This window comes from Ambystoma mexicanum, chromosome 4q (genome assembly GCF_040938575.1).
Source record: "Ambystoma mexicanum isolate Mex_15411 chromosome 4q, UKY_AmexF1_1, whole genome shotgun sequence".
Taxonomy (NCBI): domain Eukaryota; kingdom Metazoa; phylum Chordata; class Amphibia; order Caudata; family Ambystomatidae; genus Ambystoma; species Ambystoma mexicanum.
Genome location: NC_090928.1, coordinates 1,211,621,279 through 1,211,645,480, shown reverse-complemented (window position 1 = coordinate 1,211,645,480; position 24,202 = coordinate 1,211,621,279). Strand labels below are relative to the sequence as shown.

General features: G+C 48.7%; 1 protein-coding gene across 5 annotated transcripts in view; it reads left to right on the top strand.

Annotated features, from left to right (window-relative positions):
* RNF8 (ring finger protein 8) overlaps positions 1 to 24,202 on the top strand; it is a 780,077-nt gene that overhangs the window by 736,947 nt on the left and 18,928 nt on the right. For 4 of the 5 annotated variants that reach the window (XM_069608764.1, XM_069608767.1, XM_069608765.1 and 1 more), the window contains one exon: positions 7,746 to 7,937. The exons of the other annotated variant lie outside the window; for it this stretch is intronic. In XM_069608764.1, coding sequence (XP_069464865.1) covers positions 7,746 to 7,937 — 192 coding nt within the window. The remainder of the gene's footprint in view (positions 1 to 7,745; positions 7,938 to 24,202) is intronic. 5 annotated transcript variants of the gene reach the window in all.

Genomic DNA, 24,202 nt, shown 5'->3' with positions numbered 1-24,202 from the left:
GAGCTGGAAAGGATTCCCTCCAAATATACTTGCTCCAGTGTAGTGAATGACCGTTCCTTGGGGTAGAGGAATTTTCTCCCATGCCTGTGCTGGCATGGTAAGTGGAAATGCATTGGTCTTTGCAGCCCCAGGCGCCGGGTTCTGTTCAACTCGTACCTACTGTGATTGCACAGATCCTGCGGCATATGGCATGGTCAGTGGTCGCATTTGCTGGGCACCTACGTTGAAATGCTGTGGCCTGTTCTTACAATCTTGTGCCACATGTCCCATCCTTCCACACGACCAACTCTGGATCCCATACAACCCCCTATAGTTACTTCCCATCGGCCTGTTAAACCGGGACCCCATTCCCCTGAACCTGTCAAAAGACCCACCACCTTGTGAAAATCTTCCCCTACCCCTCGGAAACCCTCTCATTTGGCCTTGGCCAGGAGGCAAACCTGTCCATCCAACCTTGTGCCATACCTGATTCAACACAGCCCTGTTTTTTCTGGACCATGGAAGACTGGTCCCCGCAGAGAAGCGCCTCAGCCGTGTTGTGCGGACAGGAAACCCCCAATGTTTTGGAAAGCCTGGGGACCACCCATGGATGCCAAATTTCTGGATGGACCTCTGATCACCTTAACCCAAAGTAAGCTCACCTCTTAAGAAGTGATTACATTTTTGTCCGTAAAGCAAGTTTGTGTACAAACAGCCGGGAGGAGCTAAACGACGCTGTGGAGTCAAACTAACCCAAATCTCCTCGAACCACTTAAGTTAGCACATTTTATGCATTTTGTAACAGTTAAAACACTCCCACATACTTTATTACAAATCATCCCCCCACACCCGATTGGCCAAACCAATACAAAGAAATCCAATCCTCTTCAGTTCCCATGCTCTCATTGGACACATTTATTTAACTACCATCCCCTTTTAACATCTTTGCATCAGCTCATATTTACAGCACACCCCTTTTTGGCATCTTTCCATGGTAGGTCATGACGTTGTCCCATAGTTACACATTCACACACCAAACATAATTCATCACAAGTTCCAACTCGCCGGGGACCTCTAACCCTGAATGTGATGTACATAGGCAAGGACACTTCAACAAAACGAGAAGGGAGAGAAATAACAAGTTCCCTTTGGACTGGCCATAAGTATCTTATCCGCCCAGACTTGCTGGCATTCTTATTTCACACTAATCTATACGACTACCAATTCAGCATGCATAAACTGTGGGCAAATCCTGAGAACCTGATCGAAACCCTACCCCATGTGCAAAATCTGCCCTTTAGCATCCCTTACACCAGGTTTATTACTTGGACCCAAACTAACTCTACCAGATGGCCGGACTTCCCTGGACAATGAATCACAGGCTCCTATGTTCTTAAAAAGATTGCATCTCCTCTTCACAATAGTACCAACTCGTAAAAACCTGAGCCTGGCCATAGCTGACCATCTGATATTATTGCAGCTGACCACTGCCTTTCCTCAACCTTCAACCTTGCTCAACCAGTTTTCCCAGTCACACAGTTTATCTCGCCACACCAGGCCTCTGGGCCTGCACAATCCCTACATATGAGAGGATTTGCAGCATGCAGCTTTGTGTATTCACCATGAACACCAACTATCCCAAACACATGTCCCTAAAGACCCCTATGTATGTATGTCTGTACATTTATGTTCAAGACTACCACGTCCTCTCACAGTGGTTTCTCCATTACAAAATCTCCTATTTCACAAGTGCGTATGAAGCTCATTGCAGCCCAACTTTTAGATGGATACGTGGCACACCACACACCTATATTGTATTTATATTGCATCAGCGGATTTGACATTATCTTGCTGTGCGCTTGTGAATTGAAAATGTATTTAACTTAAACCCAAAGTAACGCAAAAAGTAACACTTTTCCCTTCCTTGTTTACTACACTAGACACATGCTAAATCGTGACATCTCCGTCACCCCAGTCAACAATATGGCACGCTCAACGTGAACCCCTCTTCCTTATTGGGACTTTTATCGACCACCCCAACAGGTGCCTGTTAAGCAATGCTGCTGTGTACAGCTCTGACAGTTTGGTTCAGGTGACATGTGGTGGACACGTGCGGGCCTATGCCCTGCTTGATCGATTAATTACATTACTTCTACTCAACATGTGCTGGTCTAAACTGGGCAGGACACTGATCTAGCATGGTCTTAAATTTCCACTTTGGCAGAAATCCCTTTGATTGATTGATTAGTAATGGAGTAGTCTCATCATAGTTGCAATAAGATTAACTTTGCCAAATCAATTCTTACAGTGCAACATTCTCTCTTCAAAGCAGTCTACAAGTGAATGGGCCCTATCAGAAGTCTGACGGTATCCTGGCGGTAATCCTGCCAGGATACTGCCAGCGCAAATTGCATTACCACAACTTGGACTGGTGCTATTAGCGCCGGATACCGAGTTGCAGGGGTAAAGGGGAGGGTAAGTCCCCATTCCCATTGGGTCCATTAGACCCGGCGCAAATGGGCGGATTGGGGAGGTTTTTACCTCCAGCATAAAGCTAGAAATAAACCTCCCACTTTCCGCCCACACTCGGGATTGGGCAGAGGAGTAATGCGGCAGTAATCATGTTCCCACTGCATTTTTTACTGCTCTGCCCAACTCCTGATGAACCGCAATAAAGTTTTCCATGTATTAAATGTTTAATTGCTACACAAAATTAACGTACAGTACGCAATTACAGAATCAGACGAGCACAATGAGGGGAAAGTCGATGAGATTTAGGAAGGGTAGGAGGAAAGCTCTATGGTTACGCCAACAGTTTGGGCATTTGTGTGGGCTTGGGAAAGGTACTTGCAAGGCATGGACGTAGTGGCATTAACAGGTCACTAATGGTAGCAGCTGCAAAATGGTGCGAGTACCTTGATATATAATAGCAGTGCCTGGCAAATGCTTAATACTTATACACAAGCCAAAACAATTGGCTTTGTCAATGCTTGTTTTAAACCGGACTTCAGTGAAAGACACGCTTAGTGCTTATGAATCGAGTTTCCTGGAAGGCAGACAGATTAAGTCATTTTTATTACATTTTGCTTCCCCTCTTCCTCTCCGCTCCTACTAGCGCCTAGATGCCATCCGGTCCTTGCAGCACTTTACAAATACTGTTACAATACAATACAGTAGCAGGTTTACAACTCCAATTAGGTCTTTAACTCGCAAAAGACGGATTTGAAAAAACACTGGCAGGCACTTCCAGTGCAAAGTTTAATGGTAAGGCTTGATTAAAGGGTGCTCAAAGAGTTCCCATGGGGAGGTGTATTACGTGGAGAGGGACAAGGATTAGCATGGCAATGGGCAGGCAACAGGGATGTCATTTAGGGGTCACCATGGGTCTCCCTTGCGACCCCTGAGGTCTCCCTTGCTACCACTAAAAATGTTTTAGGGCTGTGGCCATTGCCACGTGGCTCTTTGTTTCTAGGGTGGCAGGCTTTCTTGTTCATGCTTCTTAAAAAAAAAACAGGGGGTTCCACAAGTGTAACACTTTGACCCTAAATAAGAAAGAATAGGAATAACAAATAATTTGTCTTTCTTGAATTCTATGCAATAATTGTTAGACTCATTAAAGGTTTATTTCAGGTACACCTCAGGGAGTGAGTCAGGGAGTGAGTCGCTGATTTAGTCTGTTCTTATACACCTCAAATTCACAATAAAGACCAAATCCTCCAAAAAGCATTTAGAGTAGAATATGCATTGATTTTCGACTATGAATTTTGCTTTTCGCAAGTTGCAGTTGTAGCATGTTATTTTCTGCGGATACATATGGTGATCTATTCTTGTATGAAATGTATATCACGGTACAGTGATATTGTAACCATATTTTTCATAGTGTACTTAGGAGCAATGCTATGTGATGTCATTTCCTGTTTTGTCAAGGGGTAAAAGGTTGTGTTCCATCGCTTCCTGTGAAGTCATTTTGGGGGTGGGGTCAAATGACATCACTCCCTGTGATGTCATCAGAGGTCAAGGGTCATGTGATGACACTTCGGCTATCCCTGGCATTTTGGTGAAATGACGTCCCTTGCATGCAAATAGCCCAACAACACCTTCAAGCTTTGTGCCCCTTCACATATGCCATTTCTCCCCATCTGTACTGACGAGATCAAGCCATGGTCTCCAGCACAGGGTTATTGTATTGACTTTTAGTAGGGTGGCTCATCCAAAGGTAATGGGAGATAATCTGAGATTCTTTTGAAGATAACGGTAATAAATAAGATCGAAGGTACATAATCGAAATATTGATACTCATGCTATATAGGCATTTCTGATAGTTTTTAATGTATGGACAATCCATGAGGGTATGTGGGGACACCATCGCACTCTCTATAGCATACCAATTAGGCAAGACTGGAGATTGTAGGAATAAACCATGGCTAAACTTGTTTTAAGACAAAGGCTTAGTGGTAATGTTTATAATCCGAGAAACCTACTCCTCCTCTTTGTATTTGTATTTGTTTATTATTTATATCGCGCCCCTTGGTCTAGGCATCTTAAGTTTACATAATAATGTCTTGCGGTTCTTCTTCCCCCAGAGAAATTTGAGGATACAGGCATCTAAGGATTTGAAAAAGGAAGCAGGAATATGTGTGGAGAGCACATTTAAATAATAAAGAATAATTTGGGATATCATCATTTTAACGGCTTCAAGCCTACCCCACCAAGATAAGAAAAGGAGAGACCAAGAGTTGGTTAATTCTTTCACTTTGGTTAAAATATTAGCTGTGTTATATTTGATTATATTCTTCTCTAATGGCTCAATGTAGATTCCTAAATATGTGATCCCAGCAGAACAATATTTCATACCAAGCTTTGCAATGTGGTGTTTGGTGCACATAATGTTGAGTGGTAAAACCTCTGACTTGTCTGTATTAAGTTTAGAGCCTGAGGCCAGAGAAAATCATGTAATAACACTAGTTAAGTGATCTAAACATCTGTCTGATATATTCAAGAGAAGTAAAATGTCGTCTGCATAGGCCACCGGTTTAATTTTAATACCTCTGTCTGTATTGGATACCACTTATATTTTCATCTTGTCGAATTGCTTCCAGAAATGGTTCCAAAGCTAGAATAAATAAGAGGTGAGAGGGGGCATTCTTGGCGGGTACCTCTATGTAAAGAGAAATAGGGGATGAGTGATTGTTTATGAAAACCGACGTAATAGGGTTAGAATATAGCACTTTAATCATGGATATAAATGAGTTGGGAATACCATGCCAGATAAGAGTTTTGAAAGGTAATTCCATTCTACACTATCAAAAGCCTTTTCTGCTTGAAGGGCTAGGGCTGCATACGGATTAGGGGAGTTCTGGATGACTTTTAGGATATTTATGAAAAGTCTAGTATTAGCTGAGGATGACCTACCTTTAACATAACCTACCCCCTCATTTTTAATCAAGTGTGGAAGGAAGGGTATGAGTCTATTAGAGAGAAGTTTAGCAAATATCTTAGTCGGTAATAATTAGAGAAATAGATCTGTAATTTTGTACCAGTTCGGGGTCTTTATTGGGCTTGGGGAATACAATTAACGTTGCTTCGAAGAAGGAGTCTACTGCTTTTTCTTGTTCGATCAAAGAGGTAAAAAGTTCCTTAAGTTTGGGAACTAGTATATCTTTAAAATTGGCAAAGTAATCAATTGAGAACCCATCTGAGCCCAGAGCTTTACCTTTCTTAAGGTATTACCTTTCATTAATGGCTTTGTATATTTCTGTAGAAGATATGGGGTAACGATTATAAATTAGGGTTATTATAAGAATTGCAAAGTACCTGCTCAAGGAAGTCTCATCAGTGTTATTGGGTATAGATTCTGATGAATATAGCTTCTGATACTACTTAGAAAATACTGACAGAATATCTTTATCTTTCATGACTCTTTTACCATCCTGATCTGTAATAACTGTAATTTTTGCTTTGTCTTTTTTAGTCTTAAGATAGGATGCTAGAACTTTCCCTGTTTTATTCGGGAACTGATTGATCTTGGATTTGTATTTCAAAAGATTGGTGCATGAATATTCAGTTACTAGATTATTATACTGAGTTCTTAGTTTAATAGTCTTCTGGAGAAGAGGAGCGGCATTAGTTCGAATATACTCTAATTGTAAAGTTTTTATAAATTGGAGAATATCTTCAGCCTCCTTTTTAAGTCTTTTTTTCTTGGCAACCGAGTAAGATATAATGTGGCCCCTTAATACTGCTTTATAGCAGTCCCAATTATTGTGTACTGAAGTATCTGCTGAAGGATTTTCATTAAAGAAATATAATAGATTTCACAAATTGTTCACCTTTCAAGAGTGCTGAGTTAAACTGTCATCTGTTATTGTGATGGACACTGTGAGCAGGATAGTTTAACGTGGACAGAAGCATGATCAGACAATTAAATGCTGTCTATTGTGGCCTCTAAAAGACGGTTTGCTAGTGATTTAAAAATAAAGACGTAATCGATTCTTGAAAAGGAGTTATAATAATAATTCTTTAATGTGATACAGATTGAAAGTAAATTCAAACTTTACACATAATACAAATTACATACATTAATATTAACTCATTAAGAGAAAAAAATCAGCAGTTGTCATATACAGAAGAAAATGTGTAATAAAGCAAAATTTTTCTTTAAAATATTTACAACCTGAAAGAAAACAAAATATTCAAATAAAACAATTATGTGTAGCTTATAGTCTTTGTCTACACATCAGCACAATCTTAGCCATATACGTAAGCAATAAACGTCTCAACAAAAACACCCTGCCTTGGAGTGATAATAACGGTACAGAAGGTATACAGAAGGTGTAAGGAATAAAATCCCTGCCTGATCAGGGTATCACAAGCAATCTTAACCCACCGTGATGCGTTGTTTCAGATCAAGGAGCCCATGTTTTTTTCAATCAGCTGCCACACATTATACAATGCAATAAACAAATGCATGTTGCAGGTGTTGGTGCAATAGAGCCAGAATGAGGAGTTATGTGGAGGTGAATAAAAGGGGTAGTCGAGGTCCCCTATCTGTACTCTAATACAATAGTTTAGCTTATAGGCGGCGCAAGTGCTACCTAATAGACAAAACTAATAAGACGCAATTCCGTATCAACCACTAAACGGCAAGATCATGTATAACAATTGAGTCCAGAACCAATATCTATCTGCAACACCTTTATCACAACAACATAGCGCTTTGCAGTGAAGTCCTGGCTACTAAAGCGCTGTTGTGAGAAATGCTGCTTTAACCAAAAATGTATTAATCTGGAAGGATAATTTGCAGAGTAAGTCCTGCATAGGGTCGATCGTGTGGCTAGCAGGTTGTGTGCAGGGCTGTGGGTCAATATGCTGCAGAAAGGTTTCAGTGGTAAAATACTTTGCATCCTGTTTAATCTACAAATACGTAGGAGATATGGGTGTTCCCCATGCAATGAGAGGGAAGACTGATTGGTAACCACCCTTAAAACGTGAAGTGCGTGCGGAATGGAAGTTGCAGAAAAGTGTACCTCAAAAATGTGCCCCTCTCTCCCCACCAATCCACATGCAGGTCTGTCCACTGGGTGCATTTACATTTGGACGTGAAATTAAATAAAGGATGGTGTGTGTTTTACTGTACATTGATGAAAAGCACAATAGATCGACTTTACGTGTCTGAAAAGAATACAATATTTGTAAAGAAAAAAAAAAGCTTGTGTTGACATTTTTTCCATGCTAGAGTGTTGATTTTGTGTTCTCTTTTGCTGCAGAGAATCCAGAGGCCATGGGGATCCCAGCCATATCAGACAGTGGGAGTGGCATCAGTGGGAGCGGCATTATGACCCCTACGCCTTCCCTCATCTCCTTCAGAAGCGATTTCATTGACAATGATAACGAATATGAGGATTTGGATCATGGGTACACAGACTATGACGGCTACTATGATAGCGACAATGACTACGGTACCAAAGATAATCCTACCTGCTCCCAGTATCTGGCGGATGCTATAAAAGATAAAATATGGTCCAACAGGGTTTTCTGGGGAGGGTGATTTTGCCCATGTACCAGTGGCAGAGTGTGGTCTGTTTACTTATGTATTGTGATCCGGCTGATTGTTTCTTGTGGGAAGAATCCAATGGAGTTATCACTGATCTCCCGGCAGTGACCTTCTCCCATGTGGCCAAAGGACGGCAGCCGCTACCTCATCCTGACCCTGGGGGCGGCTATATGAGGGAGGATCACATGAGAGGGGACAACCTCTGGGTAGATGTCATGGCTTCATTGGATGAGACCTGGTATTCCCCCATTTGCCCTTGAAAACAATCCTCTCATGGCCTATTGCCATACATCTACACCTCCCCCTAGGGCAGAAATGCACAACTCATTTTGCCAGAGGGCCGAATGTACCTTGCATCCTGTCTATAGTTGGCCGAAAAGTAAAGGAGGGGGGTAGGGAGGGTGTGGATGTGGCAGAGGGGGGAAGTGGGGTGGGTGTGGCAAGAAGCTTTTATGACCCCCAAATTTTAATTCAGCACCTCTATTCCCCCAACAATGGCATGGCACAGGTGCCCTATTCCCCCACAAAATAGCTCACCTGCTCTCTGCGGAGGCGTTGGGGCATGGTTCTAGCCCTCCCGGGGGTGAGGCCGCTCGGGTCCGACTTCGTCCTTTGCGCTTATGTGGTGACTGGTGGTAATAGATGATGCTGCTCGGGACTGCTCCTGCGTGGAGAATAGGGGGCATGAGTATGCCAGCTTGTGCGCCTGATCCCCTTCCAGGCCCCTTCTTCCAAACCGTGGTACCCGTGGGATGCGCTGTCCCTGGAAAGCTCACCTGTTGATTAGTTTTGGCGAGCTCTCCGTCCTGCTGCTTCTGGCAGGGGTGCTTGTATGATCTGGACCAAGTTCCTTCACTGGTCCCTTGCACATGGTAGTCCAGCCATGCTACGACTAAGCCACTATACTTCAAGTAAGTGTTCCTGTTTGCCTTTGTCTTTCCTCATCTGTTTTTGTTGTATTGTAAAGTTTGTTGTCTTGTATTGCTGTCCATTCCACTTTTGATTTTTGCTCTTTTTTTTTCTTCCCTTGCAGGTGATGTTGCTGGGCCGGCAAAAGCTGCGCAGCTCGAGGCGACAGCCGGAGGGAATGAGGAACGAAGCTGCAGCGGTACAGTAGCTGGTAAGCTGTTAACTAGGGGGCGTGCAGGGTTCAAATGCGGCGCGGCCCTACGACGGATGTTCTAACCTTGTCTTTCTTCTTCTTCACAGGGACCGAGTTCGTGGATGCGGAGTGCGGTGCTGCGGCTTCGGGATCAAGATCACTGGAGGTCAGGAAATGAGTCTGCAGATGAAGCGATGAAGTACCGGTTTCCTGGAGGTGAGTATGCAGGAGAACGCCTGGTTTCCAAAGGTAAGTAAACTGGTCCAAGCGGCGGTGAGCGTCACGTTGCATGCGAGTGCACAGTAACGTGAAGCACCGGCCTTAAGGATGGAGCAGCTTATATAGCAGAGCTTCTGAAGCCACGCCCACCAGGTTCAGCCTGCCTGCCACACTCTGCCACACCCGATGAGTCAGCACACGAAGACCAGACCTAGGGAGCCACACCCAATCAGTCAGCACATGGGAATGTTCTCTGGAATAAAGGCTTTCAGCTCCTGCAAAGTTCTTGTAAAATAAAAGCACTCCTGCACTGAAATAAAGTAAAAGCACTCCTGCAATGAAATAAAGTGTTCCTGCTCACATCTCTATATGAGCTTGGCGAAGCACCAGGACTGAGTCCAGCCAGAGCCCCTGTGTTTATAGGTCCCAAAGGGACATAAGTGAGTCAAGTGACCCATTGCCCCCATCACTAGATGGTGTAGTTTTTGTGTTCTGGGTCCTGTGGCCAGGACAGCACTCCCCCTCAAGGCCCCTCTCATGGGTGGTTTCCCCTCTGGCCCTGGTTTAGTGGGGTTATTGCGTTGGAACTGCCTGATTAATCGTGGAACGTGGACATGCTAACTGGGTTCCCAGGTCCGATCTTGGGGTCAATAACCTTTCCAGTCTATAAGTTAGTATAACTTGGACCAGACCATCTTGGAGTTTAGGATCCTTTTAACTTTGTATTCTGGTTCTCCTTCAACTATTTCGGGATCCGGTGGAGTATCGATCCGCGTACATGGTCTCAATGGTTTTAGGAGGGAGACATGAAACACCGGGTGGATCCGCATGTGGCCGGTAATTCTAATTTCATGGCCGCAGGGTTGATCACAGCCTTAATAGTGTAGGGTCCCAGATAACGGATGGAACGCCTGTGGTCCTTTCAGGGGGATGTTTTTGGATGCTAACCAAACCTTGTCTCCGACTTGGTAGTTAGGAGCTTCCCTTCAGTGTCGATCCGCAAACTGCTTCTGTTTCTCTTTGGCTCTGGCAAGATGCTCTGCTGCTTCCTTAAAAACCTGGGTGATGGTTTTGTGTAAGGTCGTTATAGCGGGCATTTCTAATGATTTGAGTGGGTCAAAAACGGATATCCGTGGATGTCGACCGTACACTATGTAGAATGGGCTTTGTACCGTACTGGTGTGAATGGAGTTATTATATGCGTATTCTGCCAACCAAAGTATGTTCTTCCAGGTAACCTCGGTTTATTGCAGCATACACCTTATGTATTGCTCGTGGGTCTGGTTAGTCAGTTCGGTCTGGCCGTCGGTTTGGGGTAATGGTTTGAAGAGAACCGGAGGTCGATTTTGGCAATTTCACAACACCTTTTCCAGAATGCAGAGACAAACTGAGTTCCTCGGTCTGATATCAATATTGATGGGAACCCGTGTAGCCAGACAATCTGTTCCAAAAACACGGTAGCCAGAGTAGAAGCAGTTGGGAGACCTTTCAGGGGAATAAAGTGGGCGATTTTGGAAAACAGATCTACGACGACTAAGATGGTATTGTATCCATTACAGGAGGGAAGGTCTGTAATAAAATACATTGATGGTGTATGCCAAGGTGCTGGAGGTACTTCTAAAGGACGTAGCATACCTGTGGTACTTTGTTTTTGGGACTTGTGTTGTGCACAGGTGCCACAGGTTGCGATGAACTGGACAATGTCCTTTCACCAAGTTGGCCACCACTAATTATTTTTAATTTTAGCTTGGGTTTTGGCTATTCCCGGATGCCCTTCTACTAATGAATCGTGATAGTTTGCGATGATTTGATTCTGTAATTTCTTATCAGGGATGTACAATTGTCCTTGGTAGTGTGGTAGGTTCTCCAGCATGGGGTCTGGCATGGATTCACATGCTCATGAATATTCCCCGTCATCGGGCCGGGAATCCTCGGTAAAGAAAAAAATCAGTATCAGTTTCGTTTCTGATCTGTCTTTCTCAGTAATAACCAATCATTGGTCTCTAGGTCATACTGCCCCCAGCCAATACCTGCCCTCTCCCTAAGCCCCGCCTCTGTCAGCCATCCTCAGATTTTTACTGCACGCTCAAGTGTTGGGAGTCCTCGTGTTTAGCTCTCTAGCTTTTGCTGCGCTTTCACGTTTTTTCAAAGAGAATTTCTCATTTTTCGGTCAAATAGAGCCTCAAGCTCCACCGTCTCTACATCCGATTAACGGGGATCCATGTCAGATTTTTCTACGCCCCTCAAGGGTGAAGATTTCATCGAGTTACGCTTCTTGGAGGAGTCCAGAAGTTTCTGCGGCCTACCCGAACATGGCCCAAGAGAAAGGAAGCTCGATGCCCGGAAAACTGTTCAGGGTTTGCCCTGGATGCCAGCTGCAGAATGTGTTCAAGGAGGATGAGCACTTGAAATGTCTCTACTGCCTTCATGAGGAGAAAACGCACGTGGAGAAGGACACTGCGTTTTGCAGGAACATGTCGGAACGGACCATCAGGGACCGACACCTTCGTCTCTCCAACTGGCTGGAAGGAAAGAGCCCGTTAGGTGAGAAGAAGAAGTCCAAGCGGTCTTCTAAGTCCTGCGAGGGCGCCCCGGCGACGAGGGCCCAACAGAAAGCAAAGCACCGCGAGTCCGCGGGCTCCTTGGCTGCCATGCAGGGCGCACCCTCTCCAGCGCCATCAACCACGAGCCAAGGCTCTGGCTCAGGGAAGAGGAAGGCAGAGAAACCGGCAAAGCTTCTGGAGAGGCCCCGGTCGAGCTCAAAGGATCCAGCAGAGGGGGAGCGGGGCGGTGACCCTCCCCACCCCCCAAGGTGAAGGCCACAGGCCCACATAAGGTGGTAAAGGCCTTGATTCACAGACCCCGGCAGAAAAAGAGGGGGGGGCGGTGGCCATTGTGGACACGGACACAGCATCCTAGGAGGAGCTGGTAGAAGTCTTAGAGGGCCTCGACGAGGGCGTCGAAGAGGCCCGTTCCAACGGGAGGGATCCCGACGAAGGTGACGAGAGCGACGCGGCACCGGTGAGGGTCCTAGTCGCGCGTCGCTTCCGGAGCCGCAGGATAACTCAGCGGCCATTTTGTTGGTGATACAATCCTTAAGTTCGGAGATAAGGACGAGATTGCCCTTACCACCGACGGAGGATCCGGAACCAGGCTCGACGGAGGAGCCAGAGCCAGGCCCAGCGGGAAGCCCCCTGAACAAGAGAAGACAGATCCATCCAGCCCGCCTTTTCAGCCCTCACGCTCTACTCAACCTTTGCCCACGTCCCCCGTCCTTGGGGATGATACGGGAACGGACACGGCCATGACTGGTACCGACAACAACAACGGTGATGACGGGACGGAGCTCCCATCGCCCCCAGCCCGGGCCTCCCCGTCCGACGAGATCGGATCTTTCCATGCAATGATCGCCAAGGCATCTGAGCTTTTTCAGCTCTGCCCCGAAGAGAAGGAAGTTTTCCTTTACCAACGGCGCGAGGCCAAGAGGAAAACAGTCCTCGCCGTGCCTCTGCTGGATGACATCTGGGACGAGGGTCTGACCCTTCTCAAGAAACCCGTCTACGACGCCTGCCAAGAGGGATCGGTACGAGAAAACGTACCGGGTCCCCGAAGCGGCCCCTTTGTGCCTTAGGGCACAACCGACCCCTGACTCGGTTGTCTCAGCGGCGGCCAAGAAGAAATCGGGGGGGCATCGGCCTCAACATCAACTTCCCCGCCGGACGGCGAAGGAAAGAAGCTGGACGCTATGGGTCGACGAGTTATCTTGTTGGTGGCAACAACGATTAAGGCGGCCAACGCCCTCGCGATCGTGGCCCGCTACGACAGGGAGTTATGGTACAAGATCGCCCTCCTGTTGGACTTCCTACCGGACGACAAGAGGGCCGAGGCCCTGTAGATCTTGCAAGAAGGTGAAGTGGCGTTGGACCACGCCATTACGGTGGCAACGGACATTGCCGACGCCGGTTTCCGCCAGCTAGGCAACAGCATTTGCCTTAGACAACGAGGGTGGCTCAAGGTGACGGATTTCCGCCAGTATGTACAAGCCAAGGTTTTGGACATGCCGTTCGACGGGAACAATCTGTTTGGGAAAACAGTGGATGAGTCCCTCCAAGCCATCAAGGCGGACACAGAGACAGCTAAGGCCCTAGGCATTCTCTGGCAACGAACGCCGTCCTTTCGGAGCACCGGAGGCAAGCAGGGTGCCTCCAAGGGATTTGGCGGTGGCTCATCTACGTACTGCCAAGCGGCCCACTCCTCGTCGCAGGAAGCGTATAGAGGACGAGGCAAGTAGGGTGGACCCCGCCATCGTCGCAAGGGAGGCCAAGGCGGCAAGGCGTCCTCCATGCAATATTGAACCGACAGCGGTGTCGGGCCCCACCGGAGCACCCTGGTGGGAGGCCGGCTGGCGAAGTTCATCAGCGTGTGGGAGTCCATCTCCGACCGTTGGGTGCTGGACACCGTGGTCCAGGGGCATGCCCTCGAATTTCTAAAAAAGTGCCCCCGCATTCCACCCGTGGCCAGGAAGGAAAATCATGTCCCTAAACTGCTATTAGAGGTAAGGGCGATGCTCAAAAGATGTGCCATCGTGCTCGTCCCGAAGAGGCTCTGGGGTTCCGGAGTATACTCAAGGTACTTCCTTGTGAAAAAGAAGACAGGAGGATGGCGCCTCATCCTGGACCTGCGACGACTGAACAAGTACATCAAGGCACAGAAGTTCCGGATGGTCACGCTCCAGCATGTGCTGGGACAGCTGGAGGAGGGCGATTTCCTGCCGTCGCTGGATTTGGAGGATGCGTACTTCCACATCCCCATTCTAAAATGACACCGAAAGTTCCTCAGGTTCGTGGTCCAAGGACGGCACTACCAGTTCAAGGCCCTCCCATTCGGATTGAAGTCGGCACCCAGGGTGTTCACTAAGTGCCTCGCACCGGTGGTGGCGTGGCTGCGCCTGCAGGGGATCCCTGTCTTCCCCTACCTGGATGACTGGCTCATCCGAGCAAGGTCAAGGGAGCTCACCGTAGATCACACAGCGAAGACCGTCCAGCTGCTCACGGACCTGGGATTCTCCATCAACCTTCCCAAATCCCACCTGGTCCCGTCGCACTGTTTCTGGGAGCAAAGCTCGACACAGTGGCGCGCCTGGCCTTGCCATCGGAGGAAAGGACGAAGGCCATACTGGGCAAGGTGCAGCGTCTGCTGGCCACAGACGTGGCCAGGGTGAGGTCCATCAAGTCCCTCCTCGGGATGATGTCCTCCTGCATATATCTTGTGCGCCTGTGCAGGCTTCGGATGAGCTCTCTGCAAGAGTTCCTCGACGCCTGCTGGATTCAAGCGACAGGCAGCTTTGAGGACAGGATCCCGCTCAACCAGACCTTCCGAGGAGCGATCCGGTGGTGGGGCACCCGCGCTCATCTGATGGCGGGCACAGACTTTCAGACCCCATCTCACCAGATAACGGTGACGACAGAGGCCTCCCTGGAAGGGTGGGGAGCGCATACCGGAGAACTTCACGTGAGAGGCCTTTGGCTCCCGGAGGAGAAGCCGCTCCACATCAACATCCTGGAGCTCCGTGCAGTGTTCTGGGCCCTCAGGTCCTTTCTCCTGTCCCTCAAGGGCAAGGTGGTGAGAATCTTCACTGACAACACCACCACGATGTTCTACATCCGGAAGCAGGGAGGAACCAGATCCCCAGCCCTCTCCAAGGAAGCCCAGGATCTGTGGCATTGGGCCGTCGCCCAAGGGATGTTTCTGGTGCCCTTTCATCTGGCAGCGATAAAGAACACCATCGCTGACTCACTCAGCAGGGAGCTGCGCTCGTGCCATGAGTGGGAACTACATCAGGATCAAGTGGATCGACTCTTCCGACGATGGGTAAAACCGCAGATAGACCTGTTCGCGACGGCGATGAACTCCAAGTGCTAGAGGTTCGCCAGCAGGTTTCCCCAGCCGAGGAGCATGGGCGATGCTTTCTCATTCCCCTGGGATGGCCTGTTCCTATATGCGTTCCCTCCGTTGCTTCTTCGACTCGTCAACCAGCTCAAGAGGTCCCGGTGCAGGATGATCCTCATCGCACCGGCGTGGCCGAGGCAGATCTGGTTCCCGGACCTTCTGGACTTGCCAGCGTCCCCACCAGTCAAGCTGCCGACGGACGCGGATCTTCTCTACAGAGAAGGAGGCGCCATACTTCATCACGACCCAGAGTCGCTGGACTTGCAGGCCTGGCTCTTGCAGCACTAGAGTTTGGAGGGTACGATATCCCGGCTGACTGCAGAGAGGTTCTTACAAAGGCCAGGGCGTCCTCAACTCTCAAGTGCTACGGACATAAGTGGAAGAGGTTCTCTGTCTGGTGCCATGCACAGAAGATTAACCCTCTACGGATTACGGCGCCTCAAGTGCTGCCGTACCTACTGTCGCTGGCCAAGGCTGGACTGGCTCACGCCTCCATCAAGATACATCTGGCTGCGATCTCCCAATACACCAGAACCACAGAATGGGCGTCGTTGTGGTCCCATCGCCTGGTGAAAGAACTTATGAAGGGACTGTTCAGATCTTTCCCGCCGGTGAAGGCCCCTGCCCCGGCGTGGGAGCTCAACGTGGTGCTGACCAGGCTCATGGGGGCGCCATTCGAGCCCCTGCATTCGGCACCGTTGAGTGCCTGTCGTGGAAGACTGCGTTTCTTGTGGCCATCACCTCCGCACGACGAGTGGGAGAGATCCAGGCCCTATCCTGCAAACCTCCATACTTGACTTTTCACAACACGAGGGTGGTGCTGAGGATGCACCTCTCCTTTATGCCCAAGGTGTCATCGGACTTCCACCTCAACGAGTGTCATGATGCCTACCCCCAGGCATCCGGACCAAGCCCATCAGCCCCGGGAGCAGGCATCTAGACATTTAGTGAAATCTCAGCAGCCCCGGCTAGGGGCTATCTGGGTTCAGTCCTGGCGCCTTAGGCGCCAGGCTCATAGTAGGAATCGGTCCTGGCGCCTAAGGCGCCAGGCTCATAGTCATTACTTACCTCAGGCAGACCATGCTGCAAATGACTCCAATCCAACATGAAGCTTGAAAGGGACTATTTTTCTACAGGGACTATTTTTTACTTGGGTGTGGTTCTAGGGACCACGCCCGCCTCGAATCTGGACCCCTTGCTCACTATTCTTAGAGAGGCACAGCTCCTCCCTACTGATGAGGTCCAACCAGACCAAAACACTTGTCTGGGGATGCTGTTGGTACTCTTGTTCAGGGAAGAATTTCCTAGCATTTCGGTGCTGGACTGCCCCAGGGCAGGACAAAGACTGATATGTTTGGGATATTTCTTCCCTGTGAAAGATAGTGAGCTAAAGACTCTGGGTAAGTCTCTCATAACCAGGACTAATGTCTGGCAGAGGGAGTCCCAGGACCCCCCTTGTGAATTTGCTCCTAAACCAAAGAGGAAAGAAAGGGACAAGGTTAGAAAACAAACTTATTTCTATTCCACACCTGATTCTGGATCCATCTTGTCTCCGAACCTGTAAAGAACATAATTTCTGCACGCGCCGCACCTCCAGCTGCAGCGCCGCACCATACTCATCAGTCTTCACAGCATCCTTCGGGTCGGCGCTGCCTCCATAATTTCTTTGCCGAACTTTGGCACCTAGGAGACCAAAGAAAACCACAAGGTGAGCCGAGGGAACCAACAAATATAATTCTTACCACCATAGACTTACCTGATTTACCACCGGAGGCATCCTTTTGTGACTCTCCATATCTTCACGTGCCGCATCTGTAAAGAGAGACAAAACAACAAGTTTTCCTCGTGCAACATTTACCGGACAGCGCCGGGTAATACAGACTCTTACCTGAGCGCCACCAGCTGCCACAAGAGCATCTTTTCACGAGCCAGCTGCAAGACAAGAAAGGAAGGGTGAACATCGGACATATTGAACTCTATGAACTTAATACTTACTGGTCCTCACCAGGAACCTCAGAGTCAATACTCTCCGGAACTCTCCTGAGCCTTCAAACCAGTGAAGTAACTGGAATCGACGTGCCCTTGCAAATCCACGCAGGATGGAGAGCTCATCTTTCAAGAACATAAGGTGAGATTGCTGTGAGGGCCTTTCGGAGGTGATTAGTTGGGGAGGACTGTGGGGGTGCCATCACTTGAATCCACAAGTGGCTAAATCCATCTCTCCACTTGTAGGAGAATATTTCTACGGGTTAAGCAGACAAGATTAGGAGGGCAGATCCAGTCAGTCATCGCTGCACTACGCATCACGTGGGTGGAGACCGCAGTTGTCCGGGTCCAACCGACGCCCCTGTGGGAGCCAGGTGAGCGTAACAACGAGCCCTTGGTGTTACCTGTTTTCTTCCCGTCGCCGGCCGAGAGGACTTTGCACTCGCTCGATGTGGCTAGAGCGCTGAAGTTCTACGTGGACCGTACGAAGAGTTTTCGAAAAACATCAAAGCTATTTGTGAACTTTGGTCCTGTGAACCAAGGGAAGGCTCTCTCGAAGGCTTCCATTTCCAGGTGGCTCTCCGGCTGCATCATGCACTGTCATCGGTTGGCAAACCAGCTGTTGCGTGGCCGTCCGAGAGCCCATTCGACCAGAGCTATCGCTGCTACCACGGCGTTCTTGTCTGGTGTGTCCCTGCTGGACATCTGCAGGGCTGCTACTTGGAGGTCGACTCACACCTTCACGAGATTCTACTGCATCGACCGGGATTCCAGGGATGAGTCCAGGGTCAGCCAAGCAGTGCTGCGCAACCTGTTCGCCTAAGGTGAGCCTGGTGAGGAGGTAATAATTGCTTAATGTTGAGTTTTTGATGTAATGCTTACTGTTGAGCCTTTGCCACCTCCCGTTGGTTGCGCATGTTTGTACTGCTATGTATTCTTATATTCACTAGCATGTGAATCCATGCCAGACCCCATGCTAGAGAAGGAACAAGTTACTTACCTGTAACTGTTGTTCTCCAGCATGGGTCTGGCATGGATTCACATGCGAACCCTCCCTCCTACCCCTCTGCAGCTCTTCACTTGGTCATACTGCTACTTTGCGTGCTACCAAATCTGAGGATGGCTGCCAGAGGCGGGGCTTAGGGAGAGGGCAGTCATTGGCTGGGGGCAGTATGACCCAGAGACCAGTGAGTGGTTACTACTGAGAAAGACAGATCAGAAACGAAACTGATACTGATTTTTTCTTTACCGAGGATTTCCGGCCTGACGACAGGGAATATACATGAGCATGTGAATCCATGCCAGACCCATGCTGGAGAACAACAGTTACAGGTAAGTAACTTGTTCCTTGTCCACGATTGTATACCGGTCTCCCTTCCCTAGCCATTCCTGTTGCGCTGGTGGACTCATCAAGTGTTACAGGTCAGATTTTAAGTTGTCTAGAGTGGTGGTTGCGGCAATTATGCCTTGGATTCGTCCTTCAGGGATGATGGCCACAGGGTCTGGTGTAGTGAATGCCTCTTCTCACTCATGCGAAACAGGGCTTCCGCTTTTCCATTGCGTACTCCGGGTCTATAGGTGATGACAAAGTCATATTCCGCAAAGAAGAGAGCCCAGCGGAGTTGGTGTGATGATTGCGCGTTAGCGGTCTTCAGATATTGTAGATTGCGATGATTCGTGGCGACGGTGACTGTATGTCTAGCTCCAAGAAGATAATGTCTCCAGGTGTCATGGCCACTAGCCAAGGGCCACTACCTTTATCACTCAAAGGGTCCAAATGGACCCAGTCCTGGCGCGTTTGGCACAAGGCTCATAGGAAAGTGTACTCTGCACACTTTGTGTCTAGGGCACGTGCACCCAGGCCGGGCGTGGCCATTAAAAGACATTGGAGGGCACGTGCAGAAGTCTGTGGGAGGAGCAAGGTGGAGCCTCAAGGCGGGGCTAAGGAGAGTGGCTGGGGCCAGGCTACTTAAGCCATCCCCATCCGCATGCAAGCGCTTCGCGTTAGTCTGATTTCTGCAGCGTAACACTTACCGCCATCGAAGCACCCTTTCTTGTTTCCAGCTCATCATCTCAGCACGCAACTCATTAGGTTCCTGAACTACTACTTCAGCATGCATCTACCTGACTCCAGCCACACCATCGCTTGAAGTGCAGCTTACCTGCTTCCAACACTGCATCTTCATTGCGCATCTTACCTGCCTCCAGCAATACCATTGCTCGACGCACAGCTTACCTGTCTCCAGCAACTCCATCGCCAGATGCGCGTCTTACCTGTCTCTGCAATACCATCACCAGCAGTGCATAGCATCTTACCTGATTCCCTTGTCATCGGAGTAGGAGCGCATCCTCACTTGTTCCGAGCTTTCAGCTACGCAAGAGCCTTCTTCCTGCCCAGAATCCTCACGGATCCATCCATCCAGAAATCGCCGGCAGGTCTACGGATCGTCGCTCACCATCTGGCGCCGCCAGGCCAGCCCTGCAAGAGAAAAGGAGAACACAAGGTTAGAAACTGTATAAATAACGTACGCTTGGTGGCGCAACATATAAACCTTGCGTACAACCTTGAAACCCTACTTACCATTTAAGTGTGGACTGCGCAACCCCCTCTGGCATCATTCGGACTTGCTTCCAACAACGCGACTCCGCGTGGCCATCTTCACACCTATTGGGGAGAGAAAGACATTGCAAAAGAGTTACAGACAATAATCATTGAGCAAAGACATTGCAAAAGGATACTGACAATAATCATTGTTTTGAACACTTCCTTCAAGGTGGTTCGGTCACAGCCGGTATTGGGCCGCCATGCACACGGACCAGTGAAGCAACTAGGTCCATCAACGGCGCTCCTGCTGAAGAGAAGCAGGACGGAGAGCTCATCCTCACAAGAAAACGGGTGAGACTATATGGGTAAACGCATGCTCACCTCATTCAGGAACGAAGAGTTTGAGGGGAATCACCATCCATCTGCAGCATTCTCACTGCCTCTCGTCTTCTCTCAGGGGCAGTGCCAGCAGCTAGAGCAGTCCACACTACAGCAGCTGGGGAAAGAGGCTGATCCAGGGGAGCCAAGTCCAGGGAGGGCTCCAACCGTGCCCCAACGCCCCCGCAGAGACCATGTGAGTGTAACACCAGGCTTTGAACGCTGCCTTAATTGCTAGCAGTTCTTTATCAGTGATTGCATAATTCAATTCAGGGGCTGAAAACTTGCCAGACCATAATGTCATGGGGTGTGACTGACCTGTTTCGGGGTCTCATTGTGACAGGACGGCTCCCATTGCTATGTTGGTGCATCAGTTTCGACCACGTATGGAAGTTCTGGTCAAGGATGCTGTAGAATTGGTGCTGTGGTAAATGCTTGTTTTAGCTCCTGGAAGGCTTTCTCTGCCTATTAAATTGTTTAATTTTCCGTAGTAAAGAGGTGATTGGGTGGACGATCTGGGAGAACCCGGGAATGAACCAGCGATAAAAGTTGGCGAACCCAAGTACACTCTGTACTCCCTTTATGGTGAGGGACAGTTAAGGATAGCGTCTACCTTGCGCGTGTCCATGCGTACACCTCATGGTGTGAGAATAAAGCTGAGGAATTCTACCTCTGTCACATGAAAGAAGCATTTCTCCAATTTGGCATGTAGCCGGTTTTGCCGCAGTTTCTCCAAAACTGCCCGGACATGGTTGACGTGGTCCTCCTTGGTGGTCGAATATATAAGAATGTCATCAATATAGACAAGAGCGCAGACGTCCAACAGTTCGCGGAGCATGTCATTCATGAAAAATTTGATTGCAGCCGAGGCATTACATATTCCAAAGGGCATAATCTGATATTCATACAGGCCATATTTAGTGCGAAAGGCCATCTTCCACTCGTCTCCTTTTTTTACTCTTACTAGATGTTAGGCCCCTCGTAAGTCTAGTTTTGTATATATCTGAGCGTTTTTGACTTGATCCAAGAGCTTGGGTATAAGCAGTAATGGGTACCGTTTTTTTACCGTGATCTGGTTAATCGCTCTGTAGTCAATGCAAGTTCTCAGGTCTCCCTCCTTTTTAGGCACAAAAAAGAGGGGCGAGGATGTAGGGTACTTGGACGGACGAATGAAGCCATTTGCCAGATACTGATCGAGGTAGGTTTTTAGACGCTGGTTTTCCTGTTCTGTTAGGGTGTAGATCCGGCTTGTCAGGATACCCCAGGTGGCTGGAGGGAGCATGCAGCACCAAAGTAATGTGAGTGGTGGCAAGCACGGGAAAAGAGTGACACAGAGGTTAAAACCCCTTTATTTTAGGACCTTGCTTTGTGTCCTTTGCAGGCAAAGGGCTAGGCGTGGACAAACCAGCCCCCTAGCCCTTCCAAAACAAGGAAAAGAGGAACCGGACTACATTTCCCAGCAGCTTCGCGTGCAGGAGAGACACCGGGAGGCTTCTGGACCCCGCCCTGCAGAACGCGCATGCGCGCCAGAAACACGTGGAGCGCTGCTTGCGCTACGGGATCTTGAAGAGGCAAGACGTGTTTCCAGCGGGCTCCTGCAGGCAGCTATCAGCGGGGCCACACCCCGCCTGCAAACTCTGCAGGCCCCGCTGAGTCCTACAGATAAGTGCATTTAATCCTTGTTGTTATCCTAGCTCGGACACTCGTTCCGAATGCATTACGCTTCACAGTCAGTGGCGTTTCGGAGCCTGGCGGCATTGTGATTATTGGAAGCCGCACAGCTCCACGCCAAGTAGCGAAGCGCGGAGTCGGGTTTTCCGACTTTAACCCTTGCAGTCCTTACGACCGGAACTCCGGCACAGTTAATTCATGAACGGAGCACCGGCACTGCTCATTCGTTACATTGCGAGCCGGATCTCAGAAACAAGTTATTTGTGTTTGATCTAACTGTAAAGTGGCTAACGTTTATGCCGGGTTCCGGCGGTATGTCATGTGTGCCCCATATCTTAAGCGTATGTACGCTCACTCCTATTATTTGGTTCTTGTAGCGGAGTTCCGTTGTTCGCTCTGCAAGAAAGAACACTGGTGAATTAACCCCGAGTCTCCTGCTGACACCCGAAGCTAAGTGCTTTCCCTTGTTACCTTATTGCAATGTGATTTCTATGTGTGGTGATCTTATGTTCTGCAGATCAGTGGGTAATATTCATACTGCTAGATAGCGTGTTTTTTAATGTGTGCAGTGTCAATTGCTTAGCAGAACCCCAGGAGGGGCAACACATCAAACCACTCAGCTTTCCCTTATCCCTCCTCTTCCCTTTCCCTACCTTGTTACCCGGTTTTCCTAACCACCCCAACCTAACCAACCAGCGGACCCTAACCCTCTTTCCCCGGAGGGTCGCGGAAGTCTGTGTTGTAAACACCCCCAGGCCCCAAGACCCAACGGGGAGGTAGGTGTACGTGCTACCTCCGCGCAAGGCCAAGATCGTGACAGGAGTGCAAGCCCACGTATCATTAAGCGCCCAGGTAGCACGTCACCATGGAGGATGTCTTACAAGCCCTAAGAGACTTGAAAACTGATTTGCTTGCCACAAAGCAGGACTATGTTAATTTGGCTGGCCAGGTCCATACGTTAACCGTTCAGGCAAATGCCCAGGCCACCCCATTGCCCGCGGACCATGCACCACCCACCCCAGTCCAGGTACAGGTATCTACCGAGCCTACACTCCCCTTGTCAGCTCCAGAATGTTATCATGGGGATCCCCAAAAATTCAACCAGTTTGTAATGCAGTGCCAATTGCATTTCATCACCAAACCAAATGTGTTTTGCACGGCTCAGTCCCGCACAGCCTTTATGATTTCGTATCTTGGGGGTGATGCAGCGTCATGGGCCACTCCGCTGGTTACAAAAGATGACGCACTTCTCTATCAGTGGGACATGTTTTTGGAGGAATTTGGGAAAATATTCAATCGAAGGGCTGCAACTCTAATTAAGGACAGGGAATTGCTCACTTTACGTCAAGGGGGTAGGGATTTGGTTTCCTATGTAACCACCTTTAATCGGTTGGCTGTGGAGACAGACTGGCCTCAGGAGAAGCGCCTAGCTCTATTCTACCAAGGACTAAGGGACGAGGTAAAAGACTTGATAGCTCAGGTAGATCCCCAACCCGAAACATGCTCCGCTATGATCGACTTGGCCTTACGGTTGGATCAAAGACAGTATGAGAGGAGGCTAGATAAGCGTAAGTGGGATCCCAAGCCCATGGTCCGTCTGGATCACCAACCGAAACCTGGTAAGAGCGAAAAACCCTTAGATGAACCAATGCAAATAGGGACGGTTCGAGGCCCTTTAACCCAGGAAGAGAAAGACAAATGACGTCGAGAGAAGCTCTGTCTTTACTGTGGGAAGGCCGGACATTTTGTTCGAGAATGTTTGGCAAAGCCCAAAGGTGAGCAGTCGGGAAACGCGAAAGCTCGTCAGTGAGGGTGGCCCCGGCGAGCCAATCTGAAAACACCCCTAGTTCCTTAGCTAATACCCTGCAAAGCAAAGTAGCACATGTGACCGTTTCAGGTCATATCTCCTGGCAGGATCATCGGATACCAGTGTCATTGATGCTGGACTCAGGTGCTACTGGAAATTTTGTCGATGAAACTTTAGCAACTCAATTAGGGATTCCGTTACTGTCCAAGGAACGGAGTGAAGAGGTAAAATCTGTAGATGGATCACCCTTGATTTCAGGCCTAATTACCAAGCAAACTCAGTGGGTACGTTTAGAATGTAGTCCACAACACTCTGAGGACATCAACTTTGACGTGATAGCAGCGCCCCAGTTTGGCATGATTCTAGGTCTGCCATGGTTGAGGACCCATAACCCCGAAGTCAATTGGGCCCAAGGAACAGTGCGTTTCATGTCAGACCATTGTAAAACAAACTGCCACCTTCAGGAGATCGAAGGTGTAATGTCCTACGAAAAACATGTTATTGGGAGTGTTG